The 18,594-nt window shown below is 34.7% G+C and overlaps 3 protein-coding genes across 3 annotated transcripts in view; 1 reads left to right on the top strand and 2 right to left on the bottom strand.

Moving 5' to 3' along the window:
* Window positions 1–18,594, bottom strand: part of mbo (Nuclear pore complex protein Nup88) — a 288,902-nt gene that overhangs the window by 243,233 nt on the left and 27,075 nt on the right. The gene's annotated exons all lie outside the window — the stretch shown is intronic.
* Window positions 11,287–11,829, top strand: LOC141487005 (uncharacterized). Its single transcript, XM_074185698.1, has 3 exons — window positions 11,287–11,409; window positions 11,495–11,765; window positions 11,806–11,829. The coding sequence occupies exons 1-3, from the start codon at window positions 11,297–11,299 to the stop codon at window positions 11,827–11,829; spliced, it is 408 nt and encodes a 135-aa protein (XP_074041799.1). The 5' UTR covers window positions 11,287–11,296.
* Window positions 13,469–18,570, bottom strand: LOC111513098 (enoyl-[acyl-carrier-protein] reductase, mitochondrial). The gene is made up of 2 exons (XM_023169259.2): window positions 17,654–18,570; window positions 13,469–15,572 (listed from the first exon to the last, which is right to left on the bottom strand). Exon 2 carries the CDS (start codon window positions 15,540–15,542, stop codon window positions 14,529–14,531), a length of 1,014 nt encoding a protein of 337 aa, XP_023025027.2. The 5' UTR covers window positions 15,543–15,572; window positions 17,654–18,570; the 3' UTR covers window positions 13,469–14,528.

The raw sequence follows: 18,594 nt of genomic DNA, 5'->3' as shown, positions 1-18,594 counted from the left end.
CCTTTGGGCGTCAGAAGGGATATGTTTTTTATGCATGATGGGGCTCCCGCCCATTTTAGTCAAGTAGCACGTCAGCATTTAACTGATACATATGCAAATCAGTGGTTAGGTCGAGGAGGACCACAGAACTGGCCCGCTCGATGTCCGGATCTCAATCCTCTCGATTTCTCTATTTGGGGCCATTTACAGCATTTGGTTTATCGTACTCCTGTTCGCGATATAGAGGACTCAAGAAACCGCATCATCGATGCGTGCAGGGTAATCAGAGATACTCCAGGAATATTGGAGCGAATACGTGACTCAATGCGCCGACGTCTAGACGCATGCGTAATGTCTGAAGGTAGACATTTCGAACATTTACTATGATTTCTACATATTGTGTGTTTTGTTATTAATATATTAGTTTTGTTTATTACCCTTTAATCGTTTAATGCAGGTACTAACTACAAAATAACAATAAATCCAGTTCGCATTTATGACGATATATCTCTACTAACACTACCAAAAAGACACTTAGCCAGTAATTTATTTGGTTTACCCCATGGTAATAATAAATCCAGTTCGCATGACGATGTATCTCTGTAGTTGTTCGTAAAATAATTTTTGCTGCGAACTGGTTTATTTTGGGCAAAAAACCCAAGAGACATTTTTTGTTTAGAATGAAACAGGCTATCGGAAATGAATTTTAATATGGTAAACAAATAATAAGACAAAAAGTTACATTGGAAATAAATTTTAGGGGTTGCGTTTTCCACCCCTTACAACCATGGGGTAAACCAAATAAATTACAGGCTAAGTGTCTTTTCAGTAGTACAAAACGTCAGTTTAATTTCAATATTGTAACTTTTTCAGTGCTTGTGAGAAAAATTGTTATAAAAATTTCATGTACCCCTTTAAGGAGCTGTATTTTAACAAGGGATGCTCCAATGACGTTTCTTCATCCTATTCTTCATCCTATATTTTTTTCGATGAGGAATCACCTCCTCAAATGTGTTACAGTTATTCAGTTACACCCTGTATATTGTATTTCATCAAAGTAGCATTCACATTCAAGTTTTTAGTGCTATATCCAAATTGAAATGAAGCGAAATGTGTTCAACAAATTGGCAGATGTGTCACTGAAATACAAGATAGACTAAATAGAGAGACGTGTGATAAGTTAACTATTCTATATTTCTTACCAATATTGATAGAGAAATTCAATAAGAAAGATGATTTACTTTGACGCGAACTGGTTCATACAAATAAATGAAAAAAAAACGATAACGATTAAAATAACACATTCAATTTGTTTATAATTTGTATATACACGACGCATACACAATATTCAATTTGCATTTGAAATTCCCAGTAAAATTCATTCGACAGAGAATAGTTGAATTTCATGAAAAAATCATGTGACAATATTACTTTATTCAATTGAAATTTCGTTCATTGATTGCTTCCAATGATGTATTCAAAGAAACATTGTTGATTAATCTGATCATTCCCATATTGATTTCAATCTAAGAGCCACAGGTAGACGGCTGTTTCAGCTTATTGAGCATCGTCAGTACCGGGCAGGCGGTCCTCGATTGAAGACAAAATGTGAAAAACCAAGAAAAGTACTGATAGAAAATAACTGCGTAAACGCATGTGATACATAAGTGGAACCACCTATATCAATATTGCGTTTACGCAGTTATATTCATCAAGTACTTTTCTTGGTTATTCATATTTTGCCTTCAATCAAGGATCGCCTGTCCGGTACTGACGAACTGACGATGCCCAATAGGCTGAAACAGCTGTCTATCGGTGGCTCTTAGATTGAAATCAATATGTGAATTATTGTATTGCAGCAAGTAAATGAGTACTCTTATAAGTTAGTTCAAGCTTTCGGAAAACTTTATTTCCATCACCAGGAAAACTACAATAATATAAGTTGTACAGTAAAATAATAGTATATTATGCAACGATCATGTAATGATGGTTATTAAGACACGAGCATTAACCGGGATACGAAACGAGTCGAAGGCAAGTTTTGTATGGTATATGCGAGTGTATTAATAACCATTACATGAGAGTTGCATACGCTATTTTTTCTAAACCCGATAAATAATGAAAAACTATGAATATTATATTTGTATTGAACACATTTACAGTAATTAACTCATATTTTTTTTAAAAAACACAAACTTAATGGTATTATCATGGATATATGAAAACTATAAAGATTCTAATTATATTTATATTGAATATAACAACTGTAATTAATCTGATCTTTTAAAAATTTTGGAGTCGATGGTATTCCGCTGTTTTCAGACATTTTGATAATATAGTTAGGTAATATGAAAACTGATTTTGACAAATAAAGCAATTAGTTACTTAGGTTAGAATCTAGGACAAACAAAGGAACAGGATTCTTGATTGAAAAATTATGGGTTTCTATTAGTTGATAATCTGTATCGTTATGAAAAATCTGTATCATAATGGATATCATTATGAAACGGATTATGGTCATATAAGTGTATTGTTAGAGTACGGGTGTAGAAAAAAAATATTACATGCTCATGACTTACATCTTATGTGAGGATGGTTACATTAATAATGAAGAAGAAATGAAGAGACATTGGTGAAGATGAAAATTCATATACAATTCTGAATGATTAAATTTTTTTTATATATATTTTTATATATATTTTTCTGTCAGACGGTCGTAGACCTCGTGTGTGCAAGATTCAAATGATCGAGTTCGAAGTTAGAACTTTGAATTATACAGACTGACTACTGACAAGTGGTAGAAAGCTTAAAATTTTTCACTAGGAGTACCAAGTGTACTCTAGTTTATGATGTGAAATTGTTCTGTTTAAAATTTATATGATTAGATTAAAATTAAGATCTGATTATACAATGGAATTCTTCCTCGGAAACGGGAACCTCACTTAGATGAGGTGTTATCGAGTGTTTATGATTTAATGCAAAAAAGAGAGGATTAGTAAGAACAGCACTCAAGGAAAATTATTGGCAAATTCTGGCTATTGGATGCCAAAAACAGCGCCAACGAACGGAGTCATCCACAGGAGAGATGGCACAGTAGATAATGGCTTTTTAGTACAAGATAGGTCTTAGGTATATTGTGATATTTTATTCTTCAATCTTCTGGTTTCTTTCGATAAACTCCTTTTTTGCATTTCCCCATAGATATATATCCAGGGTCATGAGGCCTTAACGCATTTTTCGTAGTTGCCTCTCAGTGCTTTTAGGACATTGACTCGTTTCCGGACTCTGTATAGAACCTAACAAACATCGATTTTCCACCTGAGGGTTTTTGTGAAAGTCACCCCCACATAAGTCACCGAATCCTGTAGCGAGAGATTCTCTACCGGAAGTCTGGAATTAAAATCTTTACTGGATATTCTAGGACAAGTACTAGTTGTGTTATGAAAGAGTAAATTTTGATTCGCCAATTGTTGCACCAGTGTGCGAAGTGTTTCATGTTTTAGGTTTGTCTCAAAATTGAGACAAGGTAGTCCGGACTTCGATAAGATGGAGTCCTGTGATCGTTTGAAGAAATAATGGCGATGATGTGGTGCGGCAGGATCGAAAAATTTTTTGTTAGATAAGACTTTGTTCGTGCCATATGATGAGGTCATATTTTGGCATATGTTAGTGCGGTGGGATTATGTGCGGTGGGATTATGTTTTCTGGTGTGGAAATTAGTTACTTAGTTCATCATAAGCTCATTTAAAAAGTCGATAAAAATTTTGTTTTATGAGGTTTAAGATTTTGATCAGTTTTTACCTAAACTTAGGTAGAATTCTGTTTGAAATCTGTTTTTCTGTTAACCATTTAGTGAGTAGGTCATGGTATTGGAATTGTTATTATAAAAGCTCAAATTGTACAATGTCCATTCAATGAATATGACGTTAAAAAAATCAATTAGTTTTCACCTAAACTCAAGTGAAATTAACAAAAATTACCTGGGTAAAAAGGGAAATGATTCAAACCGTTATTATATAAAATCATGAATTAGGTGGAATGTAGTCACTATGAAAACGTTTGAGGAAACTATTGTGTAGCGGAAAATGTGTTGTAGTTTTGTAAACCGTCCAGTCAAAATCTCACAACAAAGTGTTACTTGAACAGCACCATGTTCAAATGTTGTAAGCCTCAAACCTAATCATCTGTCACTCATTTTCATAACCCAATCTCCAAACAAACAATTTGAACGTCTCCAATGAAATTGAAATAAAAATAATTATCTGGAAGCCAACATCGAGGGGTTTAAAATTCATTGAATAGCAAAATAGCATAAGTTTTGTCACCATCAAGAGAGCGGGCAACGTCTCATCGCACAGTAAAGATATAGTGGATGATTTTAATTAGATATTTAATTGCCGAAGCCGGGCGGCGAAGAAAAAATCGTCGTTTGTTCATTTCCACTCCGGACTTTTTCCGCACTTAACTACGTGTAAATTACTGGAGTTACAGTCGGGCTAAATTAAAATCTAATGATTAATTTAACGGCGTCTGGAATTGCAGCTTCATCACCGAACGAACGTTTCGCAGGAAGAACGGCCTGATTAAAAATGTCAACTTGCACTTATCGTCCGGGAACGGCTCGTATATTATAAGGTTAACTAACTTTCAGAAGTGGGACTTCGCACTCATTTTCAGTCGACGACGAATCATAATTTTTAACAATCATAAAACTGGGATCTTCCTTCACTTTTCTCCGGAAAAGAATACCGCCACCAAGTGATTCAGATTCTAGTCTCATTAAAAACTTCGGGAAGGGTTTCTGCGATACTGAAAATATAGATTGCATCTAATGAAGAATATTAATGGCCAATTCAAAGGTGACTGTCCTAAACTAATGTTACAAAATGGATGTGCATTTTTTCCATTTTTTGCGACTTATGAAAGTGGCCAACTTTTACTTTCAATCAATCAAGTGATCATTTAGGGACCGGTTTTGAATCATTACTACTCATTAGTGCAGGACAGATCTGAACAAATTAGTCGTTTGAAGATCGACTGTGTTCCACCACATACACAAAACCTTCATCTCGGAAATGATATGTTTTAACTACACACACATGCGACTTAAGAAAACCCTATGAGAAAAAGTCTAACGGGGTGAAATCGCACGATTTCGGTGGCCAGTTCACATCACCTTCACGTGAGATAACCATCCACACCAAACAATGACAAGATGAATGCCATACCAATTCTAAAGAGTCACTACATTGGGGATAGCTTGGTAGTACTTGATCAAATATAGGGATCGACCATGTCACAATGACGCATTAAACAAAATGAATATTTCTGGAGTTTTTTCCCAACACCAAATCGTTATTTTAACACCTCGACACGTGTTTCGATCACCAAGTGATCATAAGAAGAATAAACTAATCATACTTAAAAAGCTATTCCTATTTATACCATACAAGAATACAAGTATAGAGATACAGGTATACACATACATAGATACAGGTATCTACATGTTCTAGATACCTGCGTTTTGAGTGTCTTAAATTAATTTTATAATTTGCCTTGTCTACTTGTCCTTAAATTAATTTTTTTCTGAATGCAAATGAAAAAACAACAGTTTGAAAAACGGATGCTATACAATGTGCCACTTCTCTCATCGGTTTCATACATTCAAAACAAGATTTCTCGAGAAATATCCGCCATTACAGTGAGAAATAATTTCTCACTGTTATCACGATAACCTAAGTCAGTCATAAATTGTTAAATGTCAGATTGATATGACACGTCCTCCATGTTGACAACGCTACGCCGACGATTCGCGTGCAATATCCTAGTAGCCCATTGTCGGCGTTTCTATAACAACAAAACCAAAGCACAGCATAATTATTGCTGACAACTTACCCAACGAAAACAGTTTTATTGTTAATTTTTATAATATAAATAGTTCAGATTTATTAAATATTGAATATAACGGAATACGAAGATTTAGAATTGGAAAATACACATCCAGAAATACTTCAGAAAGCAATAGATGTTTGCTACCAAGCACATCAAGAGAAAAATATGAAATGGCTTACAGAAACTTTATGGACTGAAAAATGAAAGCCAAGGTAAATTCTTGTTCCGAAAATACCTTGTTAGTTTATTTTGAGGAGTTGTCAAGAAGATTGAAATCATCAACATTATGGTCTCAGTACTCGATGCTGAGGAGTACCTTAATTATTAAAATCTGTGTTGATATATCAAAATACGTAAAACTACGTGCATTTTTAAAATGCAAATCTGAAAAATATGCTTCAAAACAGTCAAAAACATTAACTTCTGAAGAAATTCAACAAATTTTTAAAAGATGCACCTGATGAAAAGTATTTGCTGATAAAGGTATGAATTGAAAATTTTTAAATTGTTATCGAAAAATTAATGTTTGGTTTTAATTTCAGGCTGCTTTAGCTATCTATTGGTGTTACAGGGGCATGCCGTTATGATGAACTTCGAAAATTAAAAATTGATGACATGGAAGATCTTAATTCGGCCCTTTTAATAAAATTATCCGATACTCTAGAAATTTCACAGTCCTAGGAGAATTCTATCAAATTTACAAAAAATATGTGAAGCTTCGATCATGCACTAATGGAACACGTTTTTCTTTTGAATTACAAAAAATAGCAAATGTACGAAACAGCCTGAGGGGATAAATAAATTTGGCACCATGGCGAAAGAAATAGCGAATTTTTGCAATTACCAAATCCTGAATTATATACTGGCCACTGTTTCCGAAGGTCATCTGCGACTATATTTGTTATTGCAGGGGCAGATCTTTTAACTTTAAAACGCCATGGGGGTTGGGAATCCAGCAATGTTGCTGAATCTTATATCGACAACACCAAAGCTAACAAAATGAAAATTATAGTAGAAATGACATATTTCTCACTCGCTTGATTTGCGACTGAGAAATATATCGTTTTTCTCACTTGTACAATAAACTATTTATTCTGAAAAGAAGCAAATACGTTCAAATTGAATAAGTATTATAGGTGATGTAATCGGACGATACTTAAATGAAAATCCATAACGTATTCAAGAAAGACTTTATTTTGAGATTCTAACTAAATAGTTTTACGAAAAAGCAACAACTGTTTCTGTATACAATAGCTTCTTTAGGCGTGTCTATACTAACTAAAATCTACACATTCAATGCTTTCTATATATTTTTACAACTTGAAGTATCTGAATTTTATGTACCTGTGTTTTATCTACCAATTTATGTTAAAAATCCGGTCACGATCCTATTACCATAATGCAGACCTGAACATTGCGTAGATAATAATCTTTGGGGATTTAAATAGATATACGCGGAATACCAGGTTAGAAATCACACGATAAAAGGTAAGACCTCGTTAGTCCTTATCTCGCACAAGTTTCGACTTTTGAGATTGTCGTTCGTGGGGGGGGGGCGACAGCTGGTTAACGGAATAACAGATTTTAACAGATCTTTCTATTTGCGGCTTGAGTTTTCTATTAATCCTATATCCTTTGTCTCACTAAGGAAGGATTGTTTCACTTGGAGATAAAATAGTCTAAACCTATGTAAATACAGTTATCTGAAGCGTCTGATGATTATTGGAAATTGATTTTTCAGGCAATCTTGAAATATCTCCATTATAGAATGAAAATAAAGTTTAAATATTAGCACGACTGTAACTTAGGTTTCAGGTCATTAAAAATTACATTGTTCATTTCCAATAAAATTTTGCAAGTTATTATTGCAATAGTAGCTGCGATAATTTTCATTAGATCGGTCGGTAGCCGTTGGGTTCCACGTGCTTTGTTCACTCACTCGAATTGATCGTAGTGTTGGTCGGTGGTTGAAGCCCCAGGCGATCGATTTCCACTTGCTATCATCCAACTCGTGTTAGGAATCACACGTTGAAAGGTAAGACCTCGTTAATCCTTGGCTCGCATAAGTTTCGACTTCTTAGGGTTGTCGTTCGCAGGGGTGCGATAGCTGGTTAACGGGGAAACATATTTTTTTAAACAGACAGATCACAGTGACAAAATTTACATTTCATATCGATTCCAAGTAACTGAAACCCATCAGCATAAACGTGGTTGTATACCAGAAATACTAAAATAAAATAAATCTTTTATGAGGATGAATTTGCATCGAAAAAGTTACCCAATTCTTCATTCAATCTGTATCTGAGAGAACAATTTAAAAAATCATTCAATTTTCCACCCGACCGAAAAACAGACCCATAAAAAGCCGAACAAAAGACATTAGCTGAACCGCAATCAGTATAATTTCAATATTTTCCTCGAATTTTCCCTCCTTTCCAGCCCCTTTAAGTTAATTTTAATGCTGGATATTGGCAACATTATCCCATCCGAAAGCCAGTGCCAGATTGCTTCGAAACTATAAATCAACTTTTTATTACCCATTTATTTCTGGTTATTAATCGTTTGTCGGAAACTGCGACGGCAACTAGCAAAAAAATATCTTCGGTCTATTTCATATGTCATTGGTTTTAGACGCTTATCGATCTACGTAATATTACTTTCCTCAAATATAAGGCCAATTCGAATAATCACTGAAATTCTACTAGATTAATCCATTTAAAAAGTCGACCACAAGCTTGATATCGACTGAAATTGTCTTAATATGCCTGGCAGAAACTTAGCATAAAAAAGAAAAAAACTGTTGTAAAAACTCTGACAACTGTAAAAATTAACAAATATAGAAAATGACTGAATGTAATTTACTTTTATATTAACGTTAATACCTTCAAAGCTGTAATATTTCCTGCTTGGTGATTATCAAAATCACCAATTAGATCAGCACTACGTCCTGTTCATGTGAAGCGAGGCACAGAAAAAATCCTTCTGAAAAGTTCATCCTTTGTTCGAAATCCAGGCAATGTTACCATCTGTTTCATCAATCCCTTCAAGCATGCACACAGCATGTCTACCGATTCTGAATGTAACATCGTCGCAATCGTGGGTAAATATCCTCATTTCTCACTTCACGTTAATCACTATATATTATAAAAGAAGAAGAATACTTGACACTAGTTTTTCTGCCAAACCGTAAAATGAATAAAATGAACAAATTGAACAATTGATATGGAATTTAAATAGCAGTCAGAATTTTAGCTATGATTCACAGAGTACTGATCCAGACTGCCTAGATCTTTGGAAATAGAAATTTAAATGATTGGTATGTTACAATGTACAATTCAAAATTGGCAAAAAGTGTTTCTGTCTGTTCAAATTGCCTCGCAAACAGTTTTAAATGGAAAGTGCAAAACTGAAATATTACAATATTTCGGAACTTTGACATGAATCCTGAAATTTGGATTTTGAAATAAAGTTTTCTCAATTCATTATGGTTTCCTTTTTCTGGAGATAATCTCAACATATGTCCCTCGTACACCAAACACAATTGACCAAATTAATGCTGTTCCATCATTTTAAAAATTTTGCTTTCAAATGCTTTCGTGTATAATAATTTGAGATAAAAAAAACACTTGAGTCATTTGCTTAGCAAAATTATGGATTTGCACATTACATTTCAACAGAATAATGAATGAATTCGAGTAATAATCCTTCAGTATTTTTAACTAATAATTAGCATTGGTCCTCGAATATTATTGTTGAAACTCCACTGCATAAATGTTAACCAAAATTTGGAAAAATATTTCAACTATACCTATGGCAAATGATGCTTGAATATTGAAATTAAAAAATATATTTCACTGTCTAGTAAATTCAATTACTACTGAAGAATTTGTAACCGGTGTATGGAACAACACAACGATTTATTGCATATCAACGTTATGTACAGTTTTGTTATTGACAAAAGATTGTTGATTGTTTTATCAATCTCTGTTTTGATGTTCAAATTGTTTTTTGAATGAAGGTACTCATCTTTCCCAACTACCTACACCGTACGTTCTACTAAATGCCTGCCGGAAAACAACTATTTCCACGGCTAATACCACGCTGAATATTGAATCATATCCCACAGATAATTATGCAAGATACCTCACAGAAGTTTCTCTTTCAGCCAGTAGCAGGACCATGCTGAAATTATTCGAGTAGATGACCTACAGACCGGTGAAGGAAAGATCCGTCCGAAACAACAAAGTGTCTAGTCTCGATTAATTTCAACGTGGCTCAACTGCATGTATGAAACCTACGTCTGAGAAAAATATTGTTAATTACCAACAGCTCTATCTCGTGAACAAAGTCTCAAGCGGTAAAAAACATCCAATGTACCAATACTCTTAACACAGATCAAACCTCCAGACAGAAATCTTTTTGTTAAGAAAATAGTCTATTATATCTATTTCTGAATTATACAGGGTATTTGGTAGCTGGGTGCAAACCTTTGAGGGGGTGATACACTAGCCCATGTAGAACATATTCATACAAACATTTTTATTTTCTAGCGCGTTTTTGATTTTTAAGGGAACTTTTACGATTTTTAGTACAAAAACCCAAAATTGGTCAATTAAATGCTAATAACTTCGAATCTTAACAGAAATGTCCGGTTTTATAAATTTATTTCAGTAGCCTTATGTGTCCCCAATCGTACTAAACTAGTTTGAAGCACCATTGTGTCCAAAAAAGTTATGTACCGAGCATTTAAACTTTACAAAAAAAGAAAGAAAATAAAAAATCTGACCTTTGATGGCAATTAAAAAAATAAATAAAATACATACAGGTGTTCAGACACCTTTGAAAACATGCTTAGTTATTGCTCTTTCGTTTGAGGTATCATTTACCTAGCTAAGTCTTAAACTTTTTTAATTAGGGTACCTGAACCAGTTAAAGGTCGTAAATATGGATATTTGAAAAATTTTAAAAAAAGTAATTCAAATGAAATTCAGCTCAAAAACCTTTAAACGAAAATCCTAAAGCAATATGTGATATTATTTTTAGACTTACATGGAATGATAAGAAACTTAGCCCAACTTGAAAGAAGAGAAAACTGAACAAAGGCCGGTGCCGGTGGCATTTTACAACAAAGAATTTGACCTGAAACAGAATGCATTCTGTTGTTATGATTTAGACCTTATCCTAGGGCCATAAACGTGCTTTTGAGTTTATCAATTTTTAGGTACCTGAGTTGAGTAATCATCTTGGACTCATCGCCGGGTCGGTTTGGTTGGCCAAACAAGTTCTCTAGTCACTGCTTTGCCCTGCCGAGTTGCGAGTAGACGTTGGTTTTGTGTTCCCCATTTTTGTAATTCACCGTGTTCAGTTGTAGCCTTTCGCTCCTGCAGGTGTTGTTTATTTTGGACTTGTTGTTGTGTGTGCTGCCATGGCTGAGTTTACGAGTCATGAACAAGCCGATATCATTTTTATGTATGGCAGAGCTGATGGTAACGCATCTCTGGCACGACGTTTGTACCAAGAACGTTACCCGAACCGCAGGTAAATTAATTTCTAATTGTAGCGGTAGTTAAATTTTGCCATTTTCACCTTCAAAAGACGTTAAAAATGAGTTATTTTATTGCAGGGTGCCTAACGTCCGTGTGTTTTCCAACACATATCGTAGGCTGTCTGAATCTGGTATTCATCATGCTGAACCTGCAGTAAATCCAGGAAGACATAATGTCAATGTTGAGGAGCAAATTCTCGCAGCCTTCGAAGCGGATCCTACCACCAGCATCAGAGTTGTAGCGAGAGATTTAAACCTTTCGATATGGAAAGTGTGGAGTACGATGCACAACGTAAAGAAATATCCGTTTCACGGCACGGGTGTGCAAGGCTTGGAGGAAACGGATCCGGCGAGACGAATACGCTTCTGTCGTTTTTTGCTAAACGCAGATATTGACGACGCGTGGTTCTTAAAGTCCATCCTCTGAACTGGCGAATCGAAGTTCTCCAGGGAAAGAATTACTAATTTCCACAACCTTCATGAATGGGCTGATAAGGACAGCAATCCAAATTGGAAAAAACAGGTAAATAAATGATTTTTATTATTATTATTTTATTACCCATGTTCAACACGTGTTTAATTACCTAAATTAACTAATTTTATTGCATTTTTGTTTCAGATTTCTTTCCAAAGACAATTTTCAATAAATGTGTGGGCTGGGGTCATCGGACGCACATTGGTTGGCCCACACATTTTGCCTGACAATTTGAATAGACAAAATTACCTCGAATTCATGATAAACGACTTGTCAATGTTACTCTATGATGCCGAAGTGCCAATATTGGACACGGACAGGCCGATCACATTTCAGCAAGATGGATGCTCAGCACATTGGGCTGTAAGCGTCCGCGAACACCTGAACCGCTGTTTTCCTGGCAACTGGATCGGGAGAGACGGGGACCCATCCCCTGGCCTGCTAGATCGCAGACCTGACTCCGTTGGATTTTTTTGTGTGGGGTCGGGTGAAAGAACTCCCGTATGTATTTTATTTATTTTTTTAATTGGCATCAAAGGTCAGATTTTTTATTTTCTTTCTTTTTTTGTAAAGTTTAAATGCTCTGTACATAACTTTTTTGGACACAATGGTGCTTCAAACTACTTTAGTACGATTGGGGACACATAAGACTGCTAAAATAAATTTAAAAAACCGGACATTTCTGTTAAGATTCGAAGTTATCAGCATTTAATTGACCAATTTTGGGTTTTTGTACTAAAAATCGTAAAAGTTCCTTTAAAAATCAAAAACGCGCTAGAAAATAAAAATGTTTGTATGAATATGTTCTACATGGGCTAGTGTATCAACCCCTTAAAGGTTTGCACCCAGCTACCAAACACCCTGTATAACTATGAAATCGAACAAACTGAAATATTGCAAATTCAAAATGGGAATGATAGTCATGATTTCATGAAACAAATAAGGTTTAAGTTGAAGGGGAATATTTTTAGGTGAGATTAATTTTTGGGAAAGAACGGTTTTGGCTTTCTACTTCTTGTTACTAAGAATGTGTGAAACATCTAAAGAAAGAGTTTATTTTGGATTTGATATTATTTTTGTTTTATCAAAAATGGTTTATACACTTCAAGAAAGTATTGAAACAGTTAGTCGCTTCTCATATAAGACATAAATATGTACTGACATTGTTGCATGAAGTAATGGAAACTGGTAACGACAATAGCATAGGCGATATTTCTTTCATTTGATGCTTCTTGAGTCTCTAACACTTTCTGGAAAATGAATGAATAGTGATCAACAGAGAATAACGTGACAAACTGAAAAGTTGGACCCCAAAAGTTAGTGCGCAATATGAACCTTCGAAGTGTCCGATTAGTTAGTAACTTGTATTTATTGATTTTGTTCAATAATAAAATTAATTATTGAAAACATAAAAATTTTCAAGCCAGCTAACGTTTCGAAATAACCATTTTCTGTTTTCAAAACCGTCAAAAAATCACTACTGAATACGCCTTTCAACAACTGTCAAAAGAAATGCTCATATGTATTTTGGTGGGTAGTTATGGGGTGGGGTTACTGACTGAAAACTAAATAAAAAACGTAGTTCACGTTTTTTTATAGTACATATCAATATCAAATTAATTATTCAGTGTTGCTCTTTTCATCTGGAATGCAATGTATGATGTTCATAAGATAAGTTGAATGACAGAAACTAATAAATAATAAAAGTTCTGATAAGTTTATAGCACAAATGAACTTATATATTTTTATTGATTGAAACCATCAGAAAACGAAAACAAAGCATTCGTGATCCAACACCAAAGAGCGCTGTTTCGACCAGTCTTAGGTCTCATCAGTGGTGCTAGGTGTACTACGAATACATTGTTGGATTCTGCCCTTGAAGGACAAGCCTGAGTATAAGTGGGCATGGGCGTTCCTCTTCTGTCTGTTTTTTGTTTTTCCGTTTACTACCTGTCGCACCCTTACGAACGACAACCCTCAGAAGTCGAAACTTGTGCGAGCTAAGGATTAACGAGGTGTTACCTTTTAACGTGTGATTCCTAAGAAAGACGTCTTTTATGGGATCGACAAAAAACTCAAACATTACTTATCCAAAATGAACGATTTGTAATGCAGTCTGTTGCAAATCCTAGCTGCGACATCGCTATCTACAACTTTCATTGAAAGGCAAATAGATGAAACCAGAACCTAAAAACAGTTTATGTCGAAACTTCGCTTTGCAACAGATCGCCGTGAGGTGTCTTTGATTTGTGAATCACTGAAAGGGCGTCATGGTCGAAGCAATATTTCTAAAAACATATTGAACTTTATAAATACATGGACTCTAAACAAAATTTCATCTTATTCAAATCATAAGAGTTACAAGGTGAAGCAAAATAAGAAACAGCTCAGTGAAATAACTTAAATGTAACTATAGAATATACAATTTACTTACTTATCTATTGAAACTACTTCATAAAATTGTTACTTACGTTACATCAGAATGCGGGAAAAAATATCATTTATTCCAGGAAAGATAAATTAACTTGAGGGATGAAACTTATTTCCTATTCAACATTATTTTCAAAAAATAACTGAAACTAATATTACATTGCAGTTTTTCACCCTGTTACCCAGTTAGAACTTGCCCTTTCCTAATCAAATTTTGCTCGAGTAAGACCTGAAATCAAATAAATATTTTTTTCCAACCATTCCTCCTTTGGAAACAACATCAATTAAAGCATCTTTATAGTTTTCAAACTTCACAAGTACATGAGGGGGCATTCTTAATGATCCATCAAGGATCATAGAAATCAAGTCTCTATACATTTTAGTTCTCTCAACATTATTTTTTTCGTTTACACTCCATGGGAGAAGATTAAAACCCTCCAAGCGAATTCCTCTAGAGATGAGTGCAGAGGTGGATACAGAAACTGGCTCCATGGACATACCTCCATAGGTAACCATAACCCCTTCAAAGGCTAAATGACGTATCAGGTTAGTAGCGCTTCTTCCTCCAACACAATTGAGGGCTAATAACGGTCTTTTCAGGGTCCCCTGTTTGAAAATATCGATTTTTGCGAATTCATCTTCGGTGAAAACATAGGTGGCTCCTAAACTTTTGAGAAAAGTCTTCAATACTTCTATATTAGGCCTGTTCCGAACAATATTGACTGTATTAATACCCCAATGTCGACATAGCTGTATCGCAAAAACACCACACGATGAATTAGCACCGTTTTGTATAACCGTGTCTCCAGCTTGCACTGATACAAAATCTTTCAACAGTCTATACATCGTAGATGGATTTGCTATCATTGTTGACGCTTCAATATATCCCATCATCTTGGGAACTTTGAATAAAATCTTCTCTGGAATTACAAGATGTGTTCGCCAGGTGCCAATAGGGCTTAAAGGTACCACGTGGTCTCCCAATCTCAGTTTTTCAACACAAGAGCCTAGCTTGATAACTCTTGCTACACCTTCAAATCCTGGAACATCAATTTTAATTGGATATATTCCTTGTATCATATTGATATCTACAGGATTGATAGGTGCCATTTTCATTTCCACTAGTACTTCCTTCTGTTGAGGTTCCGGAAGGGAAAATTCTTCCATTCTCAAAACAACTAGAGGATCGCCAGGTTCAGAAAACGTTAATCTTGAAGGCATTGTTTTGTTTCGAAATTATGTGTTACGATCCTGCAATAAACGAATTGAAAAATGTAATATTTTTAAACGATCAAAATTACCAATTAATTATACTGTGAAGAAGTGGAACAACTAACCAACCAAATCTCGGGAAAATTTGAAAATGATTCATAGTCGAATGAATTCAGCTGGCGTGGTAACATACTCGTATAAATGGAATATAAGAAAGAAATGAAGGAAACCAAAAACCATATTTTCTATTCTTCTCTTATTTGTTTCAAACTTACACAATATTGAAAAACTTAAAATTGTAATGGAGAAATTTGAACGGATAGAGAAATAGTCAATTTCCAATTAATCCCATTGCTTACACGTAAAATACGTTTTTGTTGCAGAAAATGACTACTTTTTTTTAAGATTTTATTCCACAACGAACACTTCTCAAACACCAGATCTGCAATACCCTTCTCGAAGCGCGTTTCACCAACCAAGTTGGCGTCTCAGGAGAAGAAGAAAACTAATTAGTTGGAATTAATACCGTGTACCTGTGAAATATATGCTGCAATAGATGTAAAAAATCATTGCAACAAACTGAAACATCCATTAAAACTGAATTTTGTTCGGCAAATGGTCTAAAAAATTGTATTACTGAACAAAGAATTTTTCTTTCGTGTAATTTAAAGTTTATATGAAAAGAGCTGTTTCAGGAGTGTTTTTTCCAGTTTGTGTCTGAAAGTTATGCATGATTTACACATCTATATATAGAGTTACTTCTTTTAAAATTAATTGCTTCCTTACTTTCCTTACTTTTACTTTCTTTATCAAGATGGAGTAGGAGAAAGGCAAACACTTTCCCAAAATGAAAATTTTTCTATATTTTGTTGATTTGATTCAGTATCCTGTTGAAATCTTCACATACCTGACAATTAATATAGTCATTTTGAGTACGAAAATTATTCAATTCGAAACATTGAATTTTTCATTGGCTTTTCAAACGAACCAAACTCGGTGAGATTTTGATCCAAAGACGACAAACACATACATAGTTCGATGTGGTTGTCGTCTTTCGGGATACACGTTTAAATACATTTCCGATGTCATAATACTGTTTCTATCGTATTTGTAATAAATTTGTATCATATCTCTTTTTTCTTCATTCGTGAAAGCCATTTTTCGCCAAAAACTCAATGACTTGTACAATAACAAAATGTCACCGAGTGTAGCAAATTGAAAGACCAATTTAGAAACATCAAAGTCAAAGCCTATTATTATAAGAACTATTTATTTTTTCAATATCTCCAATTTTTCGAAAAAGAATGATAACTTATGATATATCATTGAAAAGGTAAAATCCGGTTCTATTCAAAACAGAAAGAATCCAATATAGCGCCCATAAGAAAAAATAGAGCCTGAAGACGAAACGTCGGGTAGCAAATCTGAAGACACCATTATGTGGTGACATGAATATTTTCGCCCTCTCTCAGATTGCAAGTAGGAAAAAGTTTTCGGAAACCATTGAAAAGCTTAAGGAGCCTAGTTCTGGTGGCATTCTACTTCTGTCGGATTATTATTTGAATCTATTTTCATTATAGCAGAAATTTTAGTCAACTTAATTGCCAGAAAGAGAGTTTCGTGTAATTTTTTGATCTCTATATAATATGGCTTTCATTCAAGTGACCTGGACCAATTTCTTCTATGAAATCATTTTTGAAAGTAATTATTATCGTTTTCTGTTTCAGTATCAACGGAGTTTGAAACTAAATTCAGTTGTTCAGTTGTTGCCAAAAGATCTCGGGGCATAGAGTGTTCTTTGGTTTAATAACACAAATTTAGGTATTGGTTATCGCGTCTATCGGATGGTTTCATCACCATCTCAAGACATAAAAGACATTAACGCAAAAAATGCTCTTTTTATTGAAACATCTAGTTATTTTGCCATTCACAATTCGATTGAATTGGAGGCTAAAATGGAAAGATCCGAAAAAAGATGCACTTTCATTAGAGGTAGCCTACTAAATCTTCCGTTTCTCGTTGTAATTTGACAAAAAAACTAACTCCATTTTCACAATGAAGTGTTGAATATATTCGTTGTAATTTCAGTACAATTATTATAAGTAATTAAAAAAACTCACCGTGCAAAAATCAGTGCACTCAACAAATTAATCAACTACTATGTCATATTTTTAGCAATAATCATTCGATGGTGGATAAATATGCATGGCAAACAAACTATAACAGTCGAAGCACATTGGTTCGGTCTATACGAATGAAAAACAATAAGTTTCATCTTTTGTCAACAATGTAAAATTCTATAGGTGAAAGTGGAGCAAACAGAAAGCATCAATATGAAACTAAAAAAATATTTTTTGTGTTTGAAATTATCGTGTTTAGAAATTCACTGTATAAAGATGCATTTGATTTCATCACATCAATGCTCAAGTGTCATTATTCTCTAGGCAAGTTCAGATCAGGATCCACGAATTACGGTTTGAACTGCTTGACCATCTGCCTCACTCACCAGATCTAGCCCCAAGCGACTTATTTTTGTTTCTTCATCTAAAGAGTGACAGAGATTTTCGTTGAATGAAGAAGCAATAATCTTGGTAAACAATTATTTTGCAGAAAAAACGCCGAGTACTATTTGGACGGGTTAAAGAGATGGGAGCATCGCTGGAAGAAGTGTGTGGAGTTAGGTCGGAAACTTTTTAGTTAGGTCGTTAACCGACCCCAATTTAACGTCAACAACTTGAACCTCAGGTTTCTAGGAGAACCTCTCCCGCTCCAAGACTCGGTGACCTACCTGGGGGTTACCTTCACTGGGAAGCCGACCTGAGAAATATCATTGACAGAGTCAGGAAAAGAACAAACCTGCTGAAAGCCTTGAGGGGCAAGCTCGGAAGTTGCGACAGCAAGACACTATTACACACCTACAAGACCTACATAAGACAGATCATGGACTGACTATGAAGCGATGATCTACTGCGCAATCCCCCCGAGACTAACACACCGCTTACTAACCACAGAAAGGAGAATAGTACGGAACATACACAACCTACCTTACCGATTCCCCTCC

The sequence above is a fragment of the Leptinotarsa decemlineata genome, unplaced genomic scaffold (genome assembly GCF_025532065.1).
Source record: "Leptinotarsa decemlineata unplaced genomic scaffold, Ldec_3_MD MMD2_tig00078346_RagTag_RagTag, whole genome shotgun sequence".
Taxonomy (NCBI): domain Eukaryota; kingdom Metazoa; phylum Arthropoda; class Insecta; order Coleoptera; family Chrysomelidae; genus Leptinotarsa; species Leptinotarsa decemlineata.
The sequence above is the reverse complement of the archived record's forward strand: the minus strand, read 5'-3'. Positions and strand labels throughout refer to the sequence as shown.

Excerpts from the sequence above, each read along its gene's own strand:
- LOC141487005 (XM_074185698.1), top strand. The coding sequence starts at position 11,297 with ATGGCTGAGTTTACGAGTCATGAACAAGCCGATATCATTTTTATGTAT. Across the intron at positions 11,410-11,494 it reads GAACGTTACCCGAACCGCAG|GGTGCCTAACGTCCGTGTGT; the intron begins GTAAATTAATTT and ends ATTTTATTGCAG. Across the intron at positions 11,766-11,805 it reads GCTTGGAGGAAACGGATCCG|ATATTGACGACGCGTGGTTC; the intron begins GCGAGACGAATA and ends TGCTAAACGCAG.
- LOC111513098 (XM_023169259.2), bottom strand. The coding sequence starts at position 15,542 with ATGCCTTCAAGATTAACGTTTTCTGAACCTGGCGATCCTCTAGTTGTT.